Genomic DNA, 22,515 nt, shown 5'->3' with positions numbered 1-22,515 from the left:
AATTTTTGCAAGTTGCTTACTTCAGTTAGATAAATGCATAGTCTTGAAATATGTCAAAATATATGAATGAACCTGTTGCATAAAACCAAAAAGTACCGTATTATTTTAGGAAAGAAACATTGGCACAAGGATGTTTCTTACTCTGAAGTAGCTTAATGTCCTAAGGTAGGTAAGTCATTTAAATTTTAAAGAAATGAGAATTTCCTTGAATTAAATAGGATGGTGAGGGCATAACAGCAAAAAAAAAAACAAAACACAAAACTTTATGTCAAATAGAAAAATGAGAGGTAGATCACATTATGTACATTCAATATACGAAATTAAATAGTTGAAAAATCATATTAAACCTATATTCTGAATGGTTGCATATTATGTAAAAACAAATGCCTAGAATAGTCTTACCATGGATTTTTATGAAATAATATTGTTATCAACTTTTAGGTTTGTCAGTCAGTGGACCAGATTGAAATACTCCTTGCATTTCTTATGCATGGAATTACTATTTAGTGTTTTAGAAGACCATTTAAAAAAAATTAAAAAAGACTTAGTAGCTGTAAAAGAAAAAGGCACTTTTCAAAGAATTCAAATTACTCCCCAGCACGAGTTCCCTTTGACATTCCTATATTTTAAATGTCCTTAAAAAAAGAAATTTTCTTAGAATTTGGTAGAGAAAGATTTTGTTTCCCTTAAGGGTCTAATGTGTCTTTTCCTCTTGAACAGTGAGGACGCCTCTGCAACTTGTGTTCTCTCCGTCTTTGCCACCCACAGGCTGCAATTCCTAAGTCACTTCCCACCATACTCACAGTCCCCCTTTATTTTGTGTGCACAGCCACTCTTCTCATCTAAGATCGTTTCCCTTTATTTAAATTTCTAGAATATGACCTGTGCTGTATTCGCCATTTGATAAGGTGTCTTAAATCCTTTTGGTAGGAGACTGTGTGTAAATGAATAAATCCTCATTGACAGACGGTTAATAGAAATAGGCCTGGTAGTATATGGAACTCAAGAGCCCTAACCCCCTTCCAGAAAATCACTGCCTACTTCATTTTATCTGTATAATTTTAGTATGAACAAGTTTGAGTTTCTAACTGCTAGACAATAGATTGAACACATAGTAAGAACTTTCCTCTTTACCTCCTATAGTGTAAGACATGTAAGTGTTTTCGCAATCTAGAAATTTTTATTTAAGTGCTAGCAACTGTAATTCTGGAATCAGAAAATAAATATTTATTTGCTTTTTTCTTTTCTATATCATATATATAGATAGGATTTCACATATATCTCCCTCCCTCCCTCCCTTCCTTCCTCACTTCTTTCCTTCTTTCCTCCCTCCCTCCCTCCCTCCCTTCCTTCCCTCCTTCCTACCTACCTACCTACCTATCTACATACACACAGAGATTGAGAGAAAGCAGGAAAGCACTGATCTCCATGCCTGAGAGTTAGCTTAACTCTATTCCACAGATTCAGACTCTGACCCTAATTGGCTTTGCCAAAGCTAATGATCCATGCCATTTGATCACAGGGTAGCTGAACCATAAAACACAAGAACACAACATCAAAAAAAACAAAAAAAACCCACAAAAAACTTAAATCTCTTACTGACATAGTAAGCAGCACTATCTTCACATAAAATAGCTATAAATAATTTTGTAACCATGAAGGTGTTAGTCGTAATGAGAATATTTATATTTGCTATAATCAGTGTATATTTTTAGCCTTTTAAAAGAAACACTATTTTCTTTTTAATGTTGCATCAACTCACCTTGTCACAGATCCATTTCTGAGGATTTTCATCTCGGAAATGTTGACTTCCATAAGCATCAGGACCATACTTGCTTGATAAATGCATTGTCGGGATGTACTTTTTATTTTTATGGTAGGAAGAAAATGGCAAAAACCTGAAAGAACATTTAGGTAATAGTCTTAATTTTGTTTCTAGAGACATTTGATTAAAAAAATAAGAAGTAGTAAATTACAGTGAAAATAATGCATGGCTTGGAATCAGAATACCAGGTTTTCGCTTCAATCTCTGCCACTGACTATCTGTTACTAACTTCTATGAATCTTCATTTCTTATTCTGCAAGTGGAGGTACTAAAACTTCACAGAATTTTTGTGAGCCTCAAATTTTTCTAAATATAGAAAATGTTAAATAATAAATTTATTAATTAATTATGCCAAATAATTCAAAACATCACGTAAGTAAAAATGCCCTTAACTTTAAGATGGTAGTCCCCAGATGAAAAGGATGGCCAGCACAGGCAACTCTTATTGAAATGGGCTTCTTCAAATCTTAATTTACCCAAAAAATAAAGACAGTTTGGTACAGGTTATAGATAATGACCCTTTTGAGTTAGTCAGACCTACACTCACATCTTAGCTTTGCCTTGCTACCTGTGTTCCCTCATGAAAGTTGCGTGACCTGTACAAGATTTTAATTATAGGAAAATTGGAAAGAATGAACAGCTTAATATATACAAAATTTTACATGGAGGCTGAAAACAGTTAAGTGTTCAATAAATAATGGGGGTGCTAAAGTAGAAGGAGCTTATTGTTGTAGTTCTCATTATCATCATCATCATCATCACCGCCACCACCACCATTACCATCATTATCAACATCATCATCATCACCATCATCACCACCACCACCACCATTACCATCACCACCATCATCGCCATCATATCACCATCATCATCACCACCACCACCACCACTATTACCATCACCACCATCATCGCCATCATCACCACCACCACCATTACCATTATCATCACCATCATAATCATCATCATCACCACCAGCACCAGCACCACCACCATCATCACCACCACCACCATCACCACCATCATCACCATCACCATCACCACCATCATCATCACCATCATCATCATCACCACCACCACCACCACCATCACCACCACTATCATCATCATTACTTTTAATGTTATTTTGATCAACATAAAAAATGAAAATTTTAAACACTCACAGGACAACTAAGATTGTGATGTGTCTTTAGTATAACCTGATGAATTGTTTAATCCCTCACCAAAACTTTCTGAAATAAAAGTAAAGGAATAAAAAAATTTGTAAACTCACAAGAAAGAGGACAAAGGAGAAGAAATAGAAGATGAAAATGCTAACATTTTGGCAGGTGGAAAGCAGAGAGAAAATTTAAAAACTGAAATCTAAGTTCCAGAAGAGGGAGAGGCCAAAGAGAAATGAAGCCATGAGTCCTGCAGAATCCTGGAAGATTCTATAAGTTACTGCAGTGGGTGAGAGTGAAGAATAAGGCTGAAGACAGGTGAAAAACCTATCCCATGAATAATTAAATACCCAGGTTCCTCTCTCAGTCCATGTATCCAAAAAATAGTGTATTCTCAGAAAACTTTATACTGGAGATCTCTGGTCTCAGGGAAAGCAGGAACCACGGAAGGCCAGAGTGAGGCACCAAATGGAATACATGAATTTTAATTCGGACTACTCATTGAAATCTTCCCTTGCTCATCTCGAAGTAACCTGGGAGCTGGACTAACAGATTTCTGAAGAGTAATTGTATCATCTCAAAAGATACTGAGAGCGCCCTGAGAAACAACTTTAAATATCAACATCTGGAGATCTTAAGTAAAAGGTCATATCATAGTGCAACAAAGTCTATCAGTCAAAGAGCCACTCTCACACTCAAGTAAACTTTTAAAACCGATTTTTAGGGTCTCCTTTTTAATATGAATTTAAGAATAGATTACCAATTGGGGAAACTACCAACATGAAAGAAAGACATATATCTAAACATAAAAGATAACCTAGGGGAAACATATAATATAGGCAACAGGAGCAAACGTCAGAAAATTCTAATTAATATAATGAACGGAGACATGGTGTCAATGAAATTAGAGTTAGATCCTGTTTTAAATACAAGAAATATTTAGAGGGAAACAGCAAGCTCTGGGAAATAAATATATACAGCTAAATTAGATATTCTACCAAGAAAAATATTTTGAAATTCAGACTTTGAAACAATAAAGTTGAGGTTCAACAAATTTATTGAGCATATGCCAATATTTTCACATATATTATCTCATTTAATTAAGACAAAGAAGGGGCCTTTTCAAAAATCTCAGTTCCACTGAAAAAAATTTTGCCATGATATTCACTAATCTGTTTAAAAAATAATAAGCTTAGGAAATGTGGTGTTATTTCATCAATTTTCACACCTCTCTATAATTTCTTTTTAATGTTTATTAAGGAACTCCTTTTAAATATTTTTCCTAAGAAAATATTCTCTGAGCCTATTTAAGATAAAAAATAAACAGAACACAGAGCTTTGAATTATACAAAATTACACAGGCATGTATTATATATGCTCTTGAGAAAAGAGCTCTCATGTAAGACAGATTATGGTCCTTCCAGTGCTAATCTGCACATGGGATGGACATCACACATACAAAAATTTAATGTGGTCGCAATGTCCCTGAGTATACAGAGGAGGTGCTGTGAGCTGGCTGCTGTACTTACACTTTTTATCACTTCTGAATTGCATTTTAATAGTACATTTTTCTTTTGTGTCTGAACAAAATTTGCTTTCTCAAGGGACTGGATGGCTGAGAAGACAAGGCTGAAAGACTAGGTATTTCCCTGCACATGAATTAATATTAATTTCGTTGAGCCATACTGTTTCATTAAGGTAACATGAAATGCATATTCTTAAGTGCACACATGTATGTGTATATATGTATATTTACTGAAAAATATTTAGATGTTTTATAAATAATATTTTAAAATTTGTCTTCAAATTCAGAAGAAATTATTTAATTCTCAAATAGAATTTGCTGTATAAAAGTATAAACAGCTATGAAAACCCTAGAAATCAATTGAGTTTATAATCAAAAGTTTAGATAATGGTCAATTTTACTTTTAAAATGGTATCTTTACCAGTTTTAAATACATATTCAGATGTGCTTTATGCTTGCAGTGCATACTTTTCAATTAACTGAACATCACATTAAAGAAGAAGATGATATGGGTTTGCCTGTTAATTTTTAAAATCTCATCAGAGATACAGATCTGGCAGAAATTCTTAAATTCAATGTGGAGATACAGTGATATATACAAACAAGTCAGTACTTGAATGTCTGCAGAGTTAGAGAAGAATTGGTAAGGGTCTCAGGAAGCAAAAATTAAAATTAACCAACTAGCTTCAGGGAAAATAAGTCCACTGCAAATATAAAGTCTTTATTCTTTGAGTATTAATATACTTAATATTATTTTCCAAATAAGAAGACTAACAAATTACACTTATCTTTGTTTTCTTTATTAACTTTCATCCCCGCCTCTCCTTTTTGTTTATAGTCCTACTACTGTCACTCATAATTCTAGGTTTTCCTCCAACCTATTTATTTCACTGCCAGATAATTCAAATCTCCAGTTATGGAACCCTATTACCTATTGATTCAAACCTATATTCTTCAGCCCAGCAGCCAGGCTTCTTAGAATGCACTTGGTCTGTTCAATCTCCTACCACTCCTTACCTGACGTCTTTTGATGCCATTCTCCTTCCTCCCTCCCTCCCTCCTTCCCTTCCTTCATTCTTTCTCTGTTTCCTTCATTCCTGTCTTTCTATCCTAGCTCTGCCTTTGTCCCTCTTCCTCTTCCTGAAATACTGATCCAAGCAAGTACTACTTATCTTTCAAAATATGGCTTAACACCCAGCTTCCTAATCGTCCTACTCCAACCCACACTGATTTCTCTACTGTCTTAATATTTATTCATTAAACAAACATTAAATGAAATGCTTTTAAATACTAAACACTTTGAAAAACACTGGGATTTAATGCTGGAAGATGCAGTATACCTAAAAGGAATTCACCTTATAACAGGGGGTGGAGAATGTGACAACACAGTAGAATGTGTTGGTTTTGTGATAAATACATGCACAAGAGGCAATTAGGACACAGAGGAAGGTTTATTTATATACGCATATGTGCTTGTAACATGCACATGAATATGCATATGGGGGTGGTTATTGACAGGGAGTTGGGGGGCGGGGCATGGAAAAGCTGTCTTCCCAGACCATGTATGTCAGAGCTGCATACTAAGACATGTAGAGTTAGTCAAGTTAAGAAGCTGGTGAAGACTATTTTAGACAGAAGAAACAACATATACAAAGATATGGAGGTGAGTTAGAGCGTAAAAAGGGACGCTGAAGAAACGGAAAGGGGTTCAGCATAACTAGAAAATTGAGTTCTTTATGAAGGAAGCAAAGGAGATGGTGAACAGCTTTAGAGTGAAGATGAGGTTGCCCATGGAAACTACGCATACAAATATATTACCGATCTTCATAAATTGCTAAATATTTTTCTGCATATATATTATACATTGATTGCACAATAGGGTAGTTATCCAAGCCACAATAAATTCTGACTTAGGTAAATCATTTCAAACGGGACATGGAGATAACGATTCATAGATATCGAGATACACAGCTATGGAACAAGTTTCAAATACCTGTTCAGGTTTCAAACATGTCCTAGAACAGCCCTCTCTCTGTTAAAGGGCTTCTAGTGAAATATATGGATTAAGCACAAAGCAGGATACAGGGTACCTGATTACAAGTTAGGAATTTTACTCCAGATCACAATAAATTCTCTAATGAGTTATGCAAAGCATGCAAACAAGTCTTTTCACCTAGGCCAGAGGCAGGAAAAAGAGCAAACTGGAGTGAGTTTGTCCCCAAATTTAAAACAGAGTTTGTGTAATTCACCCCTTTCCAATGTGCAACTGCTCCCCGTTTTGCCCTGAGTCTTAACAGCCAGCAAAAATCACAGGTGTGATAAGAGATGAGACAGATGTTCCTCCGGGGAGAAGAGCCTTCCTCTTTAACCACTGGCCCAAAAAGGAAAAGGTGGGACAGCTAAGGATTCTCCCCACTGAGAGCAACTCCAGGCCAGCACCTGACTACTAGTCTGAGGAGCGGTCAAGAAAAACTCTGGAGCGTGGCAGACCTCGGGGAATGTGGCCCTGCATAGGATGGGTCCCCCCAAGGAGTAGCACTCCCTGAGCTGAGGACCCCTCCCTGAGCTGAAGAGGGAGTGGATGGGGGAGAAGAAGAGAGCAGGGGAGCCCAAGGGAGATGTCAGCTTCCCCTAGAGGCAGCTCCTTATGATAAGGAAATGGATACTCAGTTCTGGGCCTGTATCAGATAAGCAAATAGTAGGTATATAATAATCACTAGGGGACTTAATTCGTAGTTAATTCAATCCACCACATATGTCTTAAATAACTCTGCTCAGTAACACTGTGTTTAGACACTGCGGGTATAAAAAAGGTGAATAAGCAGAAGCCTCACCCTAAGACCCTTAAAATCTAATGAGGGAAAAAGACAAATAACTATGCCAATATAAAGCAGGGGGTGTAGCAGGGTGGGGAGGCAAAGCTTTCTGATTAAGAAGAAAACAAAAGAGTATGGGAACAGAAAGCACTGTGGACAATAGCTAACCTGAGTTTTAACAAATGGGTCAGACTTCATTAGGCCGAAATGAAAATTGAGAAGGAAGATGCCAAAGTAGGGGACCGGTATGAGTACAGGCTGAGAGGTAAAAGCTTGGAGCCCACATGTGGGGTGTTAGAAGTATGGAGCTCATTGGCCTTGAAAATGGGAAGAATGCTCTTCATAGGGTGCTTATACTGACTCCTATCAGAACAGGTAAAGCTTCAGCAGTCTTAGCTTTCTTAACATCTCTGTGGAATATTATCCTCAGTTACTTTATCCTTTCCTCACAGATACTACTGCCAAACTGTAACATCACTGGGGCTCTGTGTGGCCCCCTCCCTGAGGGTGCACTTGATCATAGCATGACGAAGGCTAATAAACACTGGGGGTGGAGGAAGGAGAGCCCATTACCACATTCCTCTCTCTAAAACTATGTTGCTAAATTGGATGCCTTGTGATCCTTTGATACCAAACACGTCTGACATTTTCCATCTTTTTATTGGAAGAGGTTTCTTTTCTTACTTGTGAACTCGAAAATAAATACAGGATTCTTCAACACATTCACTCTTTCCATTTGGGGGAAAAAAGAAACAAAAATAAATACTTTTCCATCATCTCAGACTGCGTATAAAATGATTTCGTCTTCAAGTTTGGAAACCTCCTACACTTCATGCACAATAAAATGTAATGAGATGATAGCAGAACAAATAAAGTCATATGAATTTTACCGTCTTCGTATTTGAGTAATTGAATTTCATATGTTCAAATTGCAGTTTACTTCTATCTTAAGAGTGACTCGAAGATGCTCTTGTTTCTTTCTTTCTTTCTTTTTTTTAAAAAAAACTATTTATTTATTTATTTATTTATTTATGGCTGTGTTGGGTCTTCGTTGCTGCGCACGGGCTTTCTCTAGTTGCGGTGAGCGGGGGTACTCCTCTTTCTGGTGCGTGGGCCTCCCACCATAGTGGCTTCTCCTGTTGCAGAGCACGGGCTCTAGGCCCTCAGGCCTCAGTAGTTGTGGCATGTGGGCTCAGTAGTTGTGGCTCGGAGGCTCTAGAGCACAGGCTCAGTAGTTGTGGCGCACGGGCTTAGTTGCTCTGCAGCATGTGGGATCTTCCCGGACCAGGACTCAAACCTGTGTCCCCTGCATTGGCAGGCGGACTCCCAACTACTGTGCCACCAGGGAAGCCCCAGAAGATGCTATTGTTTCTTAACTACTGAAGTAGTAAATGACCAAAGAATCTCTCCGAAAAATCAATTATCTGTTTTATTGTACATGCTACACAGAATGCGAAACATGCCAATTATTTTTTGTTGTTCTTACAGCAGAACTGTAGAACATGCTGAAGAAATCACAAGCTGCATTAATAAAGATCTTGGGCTATGAGCAGCCTGCCTCATTCCAATCATTAACAACACTGGGAGGGCAGACACGCCTAAAAGGGATACAGGAGTCGGTACTGGGATTCACTCCAGGATCTCTGCTGAAAAGGTCTACCTAAAATACTTGCGGGCTTCGCTGGTGGCGCAGTGGTTAAGAATCCGCCCGGCAATGCATGGGACACGGGTTCGAGCCCTGGTTCGGGAAGATCCCACATGCCGTGGAGCAACTAAGCCCGCAAGCCACAACTACTGAAGCCCACGCGCCTAGAGCCCGTGCTCCTCAACAAGAGAAGCCACCACAATGAGAAGCCCGCGCACCGCAACAGAGAGTAGCCCCTGCTCGCCACAACTAGAGAAAGCCCCGCAGCAACGAACACCCAATGCAGCCAAAAATAAAAATAAATAAATTTATTAAAAAATAAAATAAAATAAAATACTTGCAAAAGGAGAAGCAAGGATTAAGAGCTTTGTAATGCTCAAAATAGAGCAGTTACTTAAGTGGGGTATAAAAAAGGAGAATAGGAGGGAAAAAAAAATCCACTATGGGCTAATTAAGGGAAAGGAATTCTCTTAATTTCAGAGGCAATTCCCTCTGGTCTACAAAATTTAATTCGACAAGCAAGGACACCTAGGTATAAAAGTTTGAAAAGAGTTGATGAAAGAATTAGAAGAGAAAATATGAACAAAGGAAGTTGATTTAATCTACTAAACTAATCAACAAACAAAAAATTTTCATGTTATCATAAAAGTACACCTGCTCAAAAATTACATATTCTATTAGATTCTAATATTTTAATCATTATTATAATATAGAAAATAGTAAATTTAATGTTTTGAGGGCTGAATTAAAACCAGTTCATTTCTAGTCTCATTGTCAGATGACTTAGTTCTCATTAACGAGTTGTAGCATTTCTTTTAAGACAAAGCATTTTGAAAAACCACACAACTGGAAATATACAAATTATTTGTGTTAATTATATTTGAAATAGGATGAGATATATTTTAAATTTGTAGTATAATTAATAATGAATACTGACTTAATATAATGAATTAATAATAAATATATACACAGTTCATGATATATATAAGTGAAATCATTGTGCTGGACACCTTAAACTTATAAAGTGCAATATGTCAATTATATCTCAATAAAACTGGAAAAAATAAATATTAAATAATTTTAGCCCTTCTAAAAAAAATCAGGTCAATTGTTCAATTCATTAAAAAGGGCCATAAAATGCTGAATTTTTTTCCCTTTTTAATACAGAATAATATGTTTCAGAATAAATTTGGCAAATAAAAAGTCTCTTTTTATTACCTTCAATATGAGAAATAAAAGGTGTTTTCGCTATATGTATTAACAATCCAAATTTCCAGATAAATCTAATATACAGCTCATTAATACCAATAGAGGGATTTCAAAACATAGTCTACTCATCTATCAAGATGTTTTATTCGAGTAGAATTTTGGTTGAAGAGATGTTCATAAAATGACAACAACTTGAAATAGGAATTAGACTTCATTTATGGATGAAAACAGGTTTCATTGAGATATTCATATAAACATTGCTATAACTATTCAATACATAAAGTATTTCACACTTAGAGTAGAATTCACAGCAGAAATTTAAAACTCATAAACTTTTTAAGCAGCAGTATCAATAACACAAATCTCTCCCCTAGGGTGGTGATATAAATATAGTATTTAAATATAAAGAATACCTAGGGCAACATAATATTTAAATATTAAGAATGCAAATGGCAAGACTATCTGTTCAGCTAGACAGTGAGCTTATATTACAGGCTTCTAAATTTAAATGAAAGATATATTTTGCCCTCTTTACATTTTTTTTAGCTTAAGAGGACTAGTATTCCCTGGATATATTATTATTATTATTATTAACAATCTCCAGGCACACTGATTCAGTAATTTCATTACAGCTGTGCAACAACTTTCCGATACATATCAGAGTTGACCTTACTTTCCTCTAGTTGACTGTGGAAAACTTACCAAAAAAAAATTTCTGCTGAAACATACTGAATTTAAATGCCCCAGCTAAGTAGCATTCATTCAGGCTCTTCTTTTAGCAGTCCATTTACAACTTTAAACGTTTTAAGCTCAGTTATTTTAAGGACTTGTGTAATTGACATAAAGAACAAAATTAAGGAGAAAAATAAGGCTGTGGGAAACACTTGCACAAATTATTCTTAAGCAGAACGAAATAAGCTGAAACTAAAAAAAAAATTGCTAAGAAAAATCAAATGTAGAGGAGCATATTCCAAACCATGGTCTGTGGATAAGGGGATTCCATGGCCAACCATGCCATTAGCTCTACGATGCCAGGAAACCTCTGTAATGTTGTTCATTGCTTTGTCCTTAGTAGCTAATACAGTGCCTGGCACATATTAGGCTGTAATATTTGTTGAATAAATGAGCTTGCAAAATGCTATACCTTATACGTCCCCTTTTTGAAGGTCACACTAAATAAAAATATATTTAAGATGGAGAAGCCCTGTAAATGCCAAAAAAAAAAGTTTAAACGTTTGAAATATAATTTTTCCCAAGTTTATTTGACAGAAAACTCATTAACATTTTCCAGACTAGAGTTCAAGAGACACAGTTTGGAAAATGCTGTTCTAAGAAAAAGAAAAGAGGAAGTAAAGGCTGCCCTATTACTGGAACTGTTAGTGCGGTGTTAATAAAGATCAAAGATGGGACAAAGCGAGAGAGTGGCATGGACATATATACACTACCAAACGTAAAATTGATAGCTAGTGGGAAGCAGCCGCATAGCACAGGGAGATCAGCTAGGTGGTTTGTGACCACCTAGAGGGTGGGATAGGGAGGGTGGGAGGCAGATGCAACAGGGAGATATGGGGATATATGTATATGTATAACTGATTTATTTTGTTATAAAGCAGAAACTAACACACCACTGTAAAGCAACAATACTCCAATAAAGATGTTAAAAAAAAAAGATCAAAGAGAAATCGCACTTGATTTCATTTCCTCTTGCTTGATTTATCTTGCAACGAGAATGATTTTGGTGATCAGATAGATTAACACAAAACAAACAAAACTAGTTCAAGCTCAAGCTCAATATGTAAAAAGAGTTGTTGACCGCTTACTGCCTGTCAAGTATGGTGCTAAGCATACTGCATAAATCCTGGGCTCTTTCTCGAGGAGCTTATCATCTGGAACAAGGGTCTCCAATGTCTGTGTCTGGAAAGGCCAGGCAGGTAACACATATTAAGTCAGATGTAAAAACTAAGAATGCAAGCTTTAATCAGTTTGTTGCCATATGAGACTGGAGACCTGCTGCTTCCAGATCTCTTAATTTTTAACATAAGCCAGAAAATCTGGATTTTTTAAAGATATAATTACCATTTTTAATTTTTTAATCAATTTTTAATTTTTCAATCAATTTAATCTTTAGAAAACTAAGGGGTCCAAATATAACATACATGGAAGCTGTATGCAACTCAGAAGCCACTAGTTTGTAAGCTCTGGTTTAGAATTTATAAATGAGCATCTACCCAATGATTTCAAGGTCTCTATAAGATATACTGTATCTCAAATTAGATCTTTGGATGAGATCAGCAAATCATCATCAGTTATTCTTAAGACCTTATGAATGTACCAAATATATACCAAAATGAGTCTAAAAGCAGAAGAATATAGATTCTATAACATATAGGTGGCTTAATCTGATGTTAATTTCAGCAAGATTCTAAAATGGAATATTAAAATAAAATTAAAATTAAATTCTAGAAAAGTAGGCCAATATATGTGTGTATATGATACTGGTACCATTTTATTTTAATATGTCTATATTTTGATATTTTAAATTTTAAAATTAAATATACATTAAAAAATATAAATTAAAATATTTTATATATAAATAAATACATATAAAAATATATAAACATATATCACCACAGGTAAAGTAAAATTTTAAACATCGTATATCTGAAGTTTGGCAAAGAATTTGACAAGCTCTCTTATGATATCCTCAAGAATGTGGGAGAAATAAGAGCTAGGTGATAAAGGAGAAAGCAAAAGCTATGGATGAATGACTTCCCAACAGCCAAATCTGATGCATTCTTTTCAGTCCTCATTCAACTTGAACGCTGCATCAAGCAGAGTCCAGTCCTTGTAGTGAATTCTCTTCTCCCTTGATTTGCAAAATACCTCCTGGTACTCTTCCTTGCTTTCTCAGTTTCCTGACTGACTCATCATTTTCTGCCGATACCTTGAATTAATGACTCTTATCTTAACCAGAACTGGGCATTAGAATCACTTAGGCATATATGTCAAACCCACACGCCTACTGAGTCAAAATGTCTGGTTGAGACTAAGGAGTGCATATGTATATAACTTTAAACCTCAAGGTGATATAGATAAGCGACCTAATTAAGAACCACTGCCCTGACATTAAAGCAACTCCCAGGAATCTGGGCTTAATCTTTTCTCTCTCTAGTCTCTCCCTGGGAGATTTTTGTTCCCCCACCAAGCTTTTAACTATCACCCCTGATGATTTCTAAATTTTTATCTCTATATACAGTGTTCTTCTTTAACTCAAGACCAGTATTTTCAAATTCTCACTAGGAATATCTACCTGGATATATAATAGGTACCTCAAATAGAGCTGCCCCCAAAATAAACTCATATCCCAAACCTCCACCCTATCAAGACAATAGTTCTTCTTACATTTTTTTTCTTTTTAATTAAGTAAGGACATCACTATCTGGCCAGTCACCTCACTCCTCACAAGTCAAGTCACCTCACTTGACTTGAAGCTATCAAGTCAAGGCACTAGAGGAACCCCTGCCTCTGCACTTCTCAATCGGAGGAAATCCTTGCTCACTCATGGCTATACTTTCATAAGACACTGTATTTGATATAATGTGACATACCGTCCCCTGACCACAGCTGTGATCCATTCATATGTTAACAGCACATGTCCATTAACTTAACACATATTTGTTAAGTATCAATTGTGTTTCAAGCCTACAGCTTGTGTGGGCCAGTTTGATAATATAAATTGAGCAGAACAGATTCTCCTGAACCGAAAAGCAGAATTAGCTGTGGGTCCTCGAGCTGGAAGGTTACACTGAGTCAGGCCTGGGGTGGCCATGATCACTAAGGGCAAGCTGAAGATTTATGGGCAAGAAACTGTGAGGCAGTAGATAAAGCCAGTCAGTAGAAGGAAAACAGGAAGCAGAAATACAGAGAAAAGTGGAGATGCCACTAGAGGGAGAAATCCATGCCTTTTCAGCCCCCAAGAGTCACCTTAGTCCAGTTTTTCTTTGGTTCCTTAGATTTCTATAAGATTCGTCAACGGATCTTTCAAACACACCCCTTACTTGAGTTACCGTGAATTAAGAAAGCCCTAAGATAGTGATCCTAAATGCATCTATGCCCCTGACCACCCACCCACACCATATCATGTTGGCCCCTGTTTCTGGTTTAGGGTTTGTAGCATTCTACCTATAAAGCAGTTTGTCAAGCTTTCTCTTTCCTCCCACTGCCACTATCCTTGTTCCGGTGCAAGTCCTCTTCATCTCCGAACTGGACTATGGCAGCAGTACCCTAACTGCTGTGACTCCCATTTCTTTACCATGGACATAGCCAGTAGAGTGATATTTCTAAGATAACTGACCCTTTCACTCCAGTGATTAAAACACAGTGATGGGTTTACACTGTGTTTTATATGGTAAAGTCCAAACACTTTATCATGGTACACATGGCCCTTTACACTCTTGGGTCCACCTATACTTTCCCTCTCATCTCTGCCATTTTGCGTGAGGTACCAAAGCTCTGAGCTAAGCTTCACTAGATACCTCAGAAGGCAAACTGAAACACACATGAGCTATGCACTCGTTGACAGAGAGATAGATGGCTTTGTCCAGGCAACATCCTTGGTGTCACCCTCCTTGCTTTGCCTGGCAAACTTCTGTTCAGCCTTCAAGTCTCTTCTGACCCCCAACATACTTTTGAACTCTCAACTGAAACAGGGAAGTCTGGGATGTATAAATGCCACACCAATATAAGTGGGATCCTCCCAGACCGGGGCGCGAACCCGGTTCCCCTGCATCGGCAGGCGGACGCGCAACCACTGCGCCACCAGGGAAGCCCGACCATGTTTCTTTTACAAAGGAAATTCCACAGGCCTCGTAAATTGACCAAAAGTTAATTGGCAAAACTTTACTTAGAATGTTAGCCACTGTATTAGGAAGCATTATTAGAAAATGATAAAAATCTAACTAAAAAGACCAACAGTGTGTTTTTATGATTGTCTGATTGCATACACCAAAAGTGTGCGTAGTATTTTCACAAAATCAGTAAAAGTATTCCAAGTTATCACCATTATGTCAATGTTATAAGTCTTAAACTTCTTCAGACTTAGATGTCTATAAGAACAGAATTCTAGGATTCTGTGGTCAGTTATTTAAAAAGCCATCTTTTTCAAGGAAACAGTGGACAAAAAGAGAGCACAGTTCTCACTGTAGAGCCAAAGTAATAAAGGGCTTTTTTGTAGACAAATTCTAGAAATTCTTAATTACACACAGGCTTATTATCTGTATCCCCAGTGTTATAAAGTACCAGAACTTCATTAGAAAAATTAAGCTGGAAAAATGAAGGCAGTACTTTGTAAATTTCCACTGGAAATTAGCTGGGAGAGACAGAGGAATACTGGATCAAAAGAGGGTAATCACACTTAACTGTGCCCTAGAGCACCCGCATGTATAATACAATTTGCACAGCAACTACCTCTCCTATTACTGCTTGTTTGGAGTATTCTGTGTTAATGGGGTTAGCTAATTTAGTATTTTAACTTAAAAAGGCTCTGCTGATTAATAAATGTTGCACACTGTGCTAGTAATTAAAATAAATGGAAGAGTTACAAATAAAAGTTGAATTGTTAAGAAAACATTATCTGAAAATGTATGATAATCCCTACTTATCATAACACAATAACGTTCAGAAAATATGCAAATTGTAAAGGTCTAAAGTGTTGCAAAATCACACAAGTCCAAAAAGTTTTGAGATGTGTTAAATTTCCTTCTCACTGTTCTTAGTGATAAATAATATAACCAGATCTCATCTACATATACCACGGTTTTTAAATGTCCTTTAAAAAAACAGTTTAGTTCAACGACTGTTCACCTACTCTTAGTAATGAAGGTGACAAAATATGCCACCCCAAAATAGGTCACTTTGGTCAAGGATTATTTTGAGCTAAAGGCACTTATAAACAACAGGTAGAAGAAAAGCGATCTTAGTTCCCCTTTTTTCCCCCCTAAAATCAGGAGATAACACTCCCATATGAAAGATGCCTTTCCTATACCAGGAAGAACGAAACATTCCTATCACCAGAGATGGGAAGTCACGGCATAGAGAATTCTGTACAAACAGACCTTGTTAAATAACTTTTATCTTCCTTTGGACTCCGCATATATTTTTGTTATTTTCCACAATTGTTTCTCTTTGCTCAACCCAATATATAAGCACTTAGGGTTTGCCACTTGTTTCGGTTTTCATTTCTTTACGAGGACTATTGTGTACTGCAAAACTTATATTAAATAAATCTGTATGCTTTTAATCTGTCTTATGCCAATTTAATTCTCAGTCCCAGCTGAAGTCCCTAAGTGGGGAGAAGTAAAGTTTTGCCTCTTCTACAAAAACTATTAGAAAATTAATACCTTTTATTTTTCAAAAAGATGTAGGGATGGCTATTGCACTGTCTGTACTCAGGTTCTTATGAAAGGCTGTACAAGTTTCAAATATAATATCCTTACAATATGATTAAATTATGAACTTAATTTCATAGGAAAGTTCAAGTCCTGGTTGTATTTTTTTTTAATACTCTAAATGTCCACACCCCAAACCTGCAGAAGGATTTTGAATCCTTAGGGATCTAAGGATATCCCTCAACTTTAGCTCAGGTTTATAATTAATCTAAACACCAAAGTCTGATCTAGCAAGCCAGCTCCTTGATTTGAAGGACACTTGGATTAGTTTTCTATTTCTACTGTAACAAGTCATCACAGACTTAGTGGCTTCAGGAATATGAATTTATTATCTTAGAGTTCTGAAGGTCAGAAGTCTGAAATGGGTCTCCCTAGGCTAAAATCAAGGCACTGGGAGGGTTGCATCCCTTCTGGAGGCTCTAGGGGAGAGTCCATTTCTTCACCTTTACCTTTCTCAGCTTCTAGAGACTGCCAGCATTTCTTGGTTGTGGCCTTTCTTCCACCTTCAAAACTAGCAAAGATGAGTTTTCCTTCTCACATTGCATCACTCTGACCTTTTATGGAGTCAAATCTCTTTCTACATCCCTCTTCCACTTTTAAGGACCCTTGTGATTACATTGGGCCCATCCGGAATCCAGGAGAATCTACCCATCTTTAAATCCTTAATCACATCTGCAAAGTTCTCTTTATCATATGTCACAAGGCGACATATGCACAGGTTCCTGGGATTAGGATGTGGCTTCTCTGCGGGGCTATTATTCTGCCTACCAGAGCAGAGATTAGCACCGACTTCCACTGCAATGTCTTAAACCACTCCATTTTGGATACAGTTACAGTCTGCATAATTACAGTCTCCTGTATTAAGCCAGGATGTTTACAATTAATAGACGGTATTAACATATAGGACCTTAGCCCCTCTCATAAGACTTTGGTGAAGCCAATACCAGCCTATATCAGCAGATTTATGATCACTCCACTCCACCTCTGCCATCTTAGTGGGTAAATTAAACATTTGCTCTGATAGCTCTGGTGCCGTGGCCTTCTGTTTCTTCCTCCTCTTAATAATAATGACTTCTTTCCCCACTTCATCTAGGCAACTTGCATGGTCCCATTTGACATCTGAAAATAATTCTTAATATGTTCTCTGAAAAACCCTAAAACAAATATGTGTTGCTCTTTCCATTTTTTAAAATGTAAAGAAACAATCCTTTCTTATTTTTTTAAGTGGATTTGAGCAGACTGAGAAAACCAAGGGAGGTAGGAAACTCCTTAATGGAAGCAGAAGAGGGCATGGATATAAAGAGAAATGATAATAGCCCAGGAGCTCTAGACACAGGGTTTCTTAGGGAACGTAGCAGCCTATTAGCTGGAGAAATAAGCCTGGATCAGATCCTGAAGGGCCTTGAGTCTTACAATAAAGAATTAAGACTTATCCTGTAGTTGATAAAAAGCCATGAAAAAGCATTTGGGCTGAATAACTGCTTGCTGAAATTTCTCTAGTGTGGTCATTGTAAATGCACTGAATGGGCAGACTGGATGGTATTTACAGCAATTAAAAGAAGAAATTATAAGTCCTAAACTAAATCAATAGTAGAAAGGGAAGGGGGTGGCTGAATTTGAGAGATACATGAAAGATAGAATAGACAGGATTTGGGGACCAATAGAATTCCAGAGAAGGATAACAGGGTAATTCACAAGTCCCTACTTGGGCAGACAGTTGGTACTGCAATTCACACTCAAGACAAGAAGAAGCAGGCCAAAGTAGGGTCTACTGAGTTTGGGGCATCTGGCGGAGATGCAAACAAAGATGGCAGCTGAAAATATAAATTGGGAACATAGGAGAAAGATCTTAGAGACTTAGAGTGGAAATCATTGTCACAGAGTTGAAGTCTCTCAAACAGAAGCAAACACTCAGAGGGATTACATAGAGAAAGGAGAAGGAAGTAAAGAAAAAGTTGAATATTGATTCTTGCCCTCACCTTAGTTCTATCCCGTAACCTCTCACCAAAAGTACTGCAATATTCTCCTAATGTGTTTCCTTCCCTCCAGCATATTTCTTCTCAAATACAATCAACAAATTCATATTCTGCTTCTAACATCCTCTTACTCAGGAGCCTTAAATAGTTCTCCATTATCTTCAGATGAACCCTCAAATCCTTGGCCTTGAAGCCTCCTACCACTTTTCTTTCTACTGCCTCTCACATAAAAATGAGTTTCTGTCAAATTGGTCTCCTCATTGTTCTACCATCATTTTTCCCCATACTATCAACCTATTTTTTATCTACTTTCTCTTCTTTTCTCTGTCAAAATCTTACACATCTCTTTCCACAGAACTCAATTCAGTTCCTTTTCTGTGAAGAACACCTGCCTAGGTCATCAGAGAACAGAGCAAACTCTACATTAAAAAAATAATAATAATTTCATGGCACTTACTGTCTTTAACACACGCTTGACTATTTTCAAGTGCTTATCTGCAAATGATACTTATTCTGAATTTCATTAGGTTTTCTGGTTCAGTTTAAAGCTAGAAGCACGGAAGTTTCATGAGGCCAGAGACTTGTCTATTTTATTCAGTGCTATATTCCGAGAGCGTAGAACTCTTCCTGACATGCAAACATTTGTTGAATCAATAAATACTCCTTTATATTTCTTGTAATATCTAGCTGCGAGCTCCTCACATAAAGGTTACTGGACAATTATTTACTAACAGCTTATTTAATTTCTTGGCTTCGTAAAGATAGACATGTGAAAAATGAAAATAATTTTCTTTGAGAAGGCATGAGAAAATAGAGTTTCTTTAGGAATAAGAACAGTTTTTAAACGATTTCCAAAACACCCTCCATACTCTATACGTAAAATGTTACTGTCCCACTTCCTATACTTGTTTTAAAGAATATATTAAAGAATGTGACCTTATTTGGAAATACAGTCGTTGTGGGTATTATAAGATGCAGTCATATTGGAGTAGGCTGGGCCCTTAAACTGGTATGACTGGTGTCCTTATAAAAAGGGGAAATTTGGACAGACACACACATAGGAAGAGTATCTCCGTGAAGATGAAGGCAGAGATAGGGGTGATGCTTCTACAAGCCAAGGACCACCAAAGATTCAGCCATCATCAAAAGCTAAGGGAGACACTGGAACAGAAGAAATCACCCCTGCTGAGGCCTTGATCTAGGACTTTAGCCTCCAGAACCATAAGACAGTAAATTTCTGTTGTTTAAGCCATCTAGTTTACAGTACTTTGTTACGGCAGCCCTAGCAAACTTAACACATTCAGAAAATCTGTCTTTTAGAACCTTAATAAGAAATCTTCTATGAGTGGCCTATGAAGAGCTCTGCCCGTGGTCCTCCTTAACTTCCGGTTCCCAGGGCTAGTAGATAAAATCCAGCCCATCTGTGGAATCTGTGGTTTCCTACCCACAGTTTGATGTCTTAGATGCAGAATTATTATGCTTGTAGCAGATACTAAACATGATGATAATTATCTTCTATTAAAACTCTGCTATGCTCTTGGTACTTTATACTCATTATCTCATTCAATCCTCATTACAACCTTTAAGATAACAGTTCTATCCCCATTTTACAGACAGGGAAACAGAGGCTCAGGCTGGCTAAGTTACTTACCCAAGATTATACTGCTGTTGTGTAATGCAGTCGAGATTTGAGCTCGCACAGATCTAGTTCCAAAGCCCAACCTTCTACTATCACCACAGTGCAATTTTCATAAAGATATGAAAACAAAATAGCTAAATGTGTCATATCCTCAGATATAAGGCCACCCTTTGAATCGTTAAGGTTAGAAATAAAGAGCTCTACCTTCCTGGCTTTAGATAGAGGGTTCCTAGTTAAGGCCCTTGGATGGCAAAGGCACTGCCCTCAATTCCTTACAGATGAAACTGGTAACGTGGCCAATAACGATCCTTCTCATTAATAAACCATGCATCTCTGTGATAAAATAGACTTTTGGCCTAATTTCTATCACAAACTTATTATCTGAAAGATATAAAACCTAAATTTCTAACATTTCTTTTGCCTCACAAGATACATTTACGTTACCCAGTATATGGAAACCAAAATGGATTCCGAAGAAGCTACAAAATAATAGTTTCAGTTCTCTGAAAAAGTGGATTATCCATAGGCTGGCTGTTAAAACCCATTGCTTAGCCTCTTCATTAAAAACATGATAGCTTCAAATCTATAAGTAATTTCTTTAGCATTCCCAACTTGGTTTGCTCCTGATTGGTTGGTTATCCTAAAAGCACTTTTCAATCTGAAAGTTTCAAGGTGAAGGGTCATCAGCAACACTGTAGAGGTTGAAGATATTTACAAGTATTCCACAGAAAGTAAAAGTTGAGCACCTTTCTTTGGGGCTAACGTTGATATCTGCTCTTTCTAGGTTTATCAAGGAAAATACTAAGAAAGGATACTTCAGTATCTTTTATGCACAGTGATTTCTGTAGAAATATCAATGTGGTCAATTATTTGAGAAGTCAATTTTGTTATTTCATAAACCTTGGCATCACTGAAAATAGAAAAATAATTCTGCATAATATAACTCTTTTGATATTCATCACTAAATTGCACATTTTGCTTGACTAAGTCGAGCAGCACTAATCTTCTATAATCTCTTTACTAAAAGAAATCTACCTCCCCAAAATAATTGGAAAAAAATGTTTCTTATTTTCTTATTCATTATGTGTTGCGTAACTCATTCAATTATTGAAAGAATATGCTGAACACTCTATAGCTAATATCTCACTTCAAGTAATTGCTATAAAATGAAAAACTTTATGAAAATTACTTGAGATACTTGCCAATTTTATCTTTCATATGAGTTTGTTCAAAAATTTTTATTTTTCAGGAGTCCCTTCAGAAATGTATGATTAAAATAAAGCATATTACATATCCCTTCTGACTGATAAAACTATCCAAAATCCACCATGCTGGATAAGAGGTGATTCTAGTTTCTTTATATACAAAACATACTTTGTAATGTATTTTGGAATTATTATTATATAACATGTGTAATACGAGGATTAGTGCATTGTATATATTATATAAATGAGTAACTGCAGTTTATATGTTGTAGTTGACATATAATTATTTACAATACATAATATTATATTAAATTATAATAATTATAATAATTTAGATTAGAATAATATAATTGCCTTTTTATTTAGTATATATAATAGTAAATAATTATTATGATACATTACAAAGATAATTGTAAGATATCTTATAGAATAATAATAATAATTTTTTAAAGCTTTTCTAGATTTTAAATGGTCTGTTTATAAATTACATATAACTATTGATGACAAATACCTAAAGAGAGAGGAAGTGCCTTGGAGAAAGATGTATGAATTGAGACCCAAATCAGTGATGCTAATATAATAATTTAAAATTGCATATGCTCTTAGATTGCCCTTTATCTTTCTCAATCATCTTCCTCAGTGGTGAAGAAACTAAACTCTTTCATTGTACCTGATTTATTAAAACTACAATGCCATATCAATGTATCCAAATAAAATTTAGTTCACGTTAAGAAAAATGTTTTTGTTCTGTTGGATCTTATTATAGAAGCATCAGAAATATGAATACTTTCACTGAATAATTAAGGAAATTATCTTCACAGATGCATGGATAGTGGTCACTTATCCCTGTGAAATGCCATTCATTCTTTCCTTTTTCCCTTTGAGTAATATATATGTGTGTGTGTGTGTGTGTGTGTGTGTATAAAATCAATATCATCATCAATATTGACCTTATCTAAAACACTTACAAATCAAAACTACAATGAGATATCATCTCACACCGGTCAGAATGGCCATCATCAAAAAATCTAGAAACAATAAATGCTGGAGAGGGTGTGGAGAAAAGGGAA

General features: G+C 36.3%; 1 protein-coding gene across 3 annotated transcripts in view; it reads right to left on the bottom strand.

The window, feature by feature from the left end:
- Positions 1 to 22,515, bottom strand: part of SPATA17 (spermatogenesis associated 17) — a 195,377-nt gene that overhangs the window by 51,443 nt on the left and 121,419 nt on the right. For all 3 annotated transcript variants that reach the window (XM_028488338.2, XM_007126127.4, XM_028488339.2), the window contains one exon: positions 1,763 to 1,898. In XM_028488338.2, coding sequence (XP_028344139.1) covers positions 1,763 to 1,898 — 136 coding nt within the window. The remainder of the gene's footprint in view (positions 1 to 1,762; positions 1,899 to 22,515) is intronic.

This window comes from Physeter macrocephalus, chromosome 4 (assembly GCF_002837175.3).
Source record: "Physeter macrocephalus isolate SW-GA chromosome 4, ASM283717v5, whole genome shotgun sequence".
Taxonomy (NCBI): domain Eukaryota; kingdom Metazoa; phylum Chordata; class Mammalia; order Artiodactyla; family Physeteridae; genus Physeter; species Physeter macrocephalus.
This window is presented reverse-complemented; position numbering and strand designations above follow the sequence as displayed.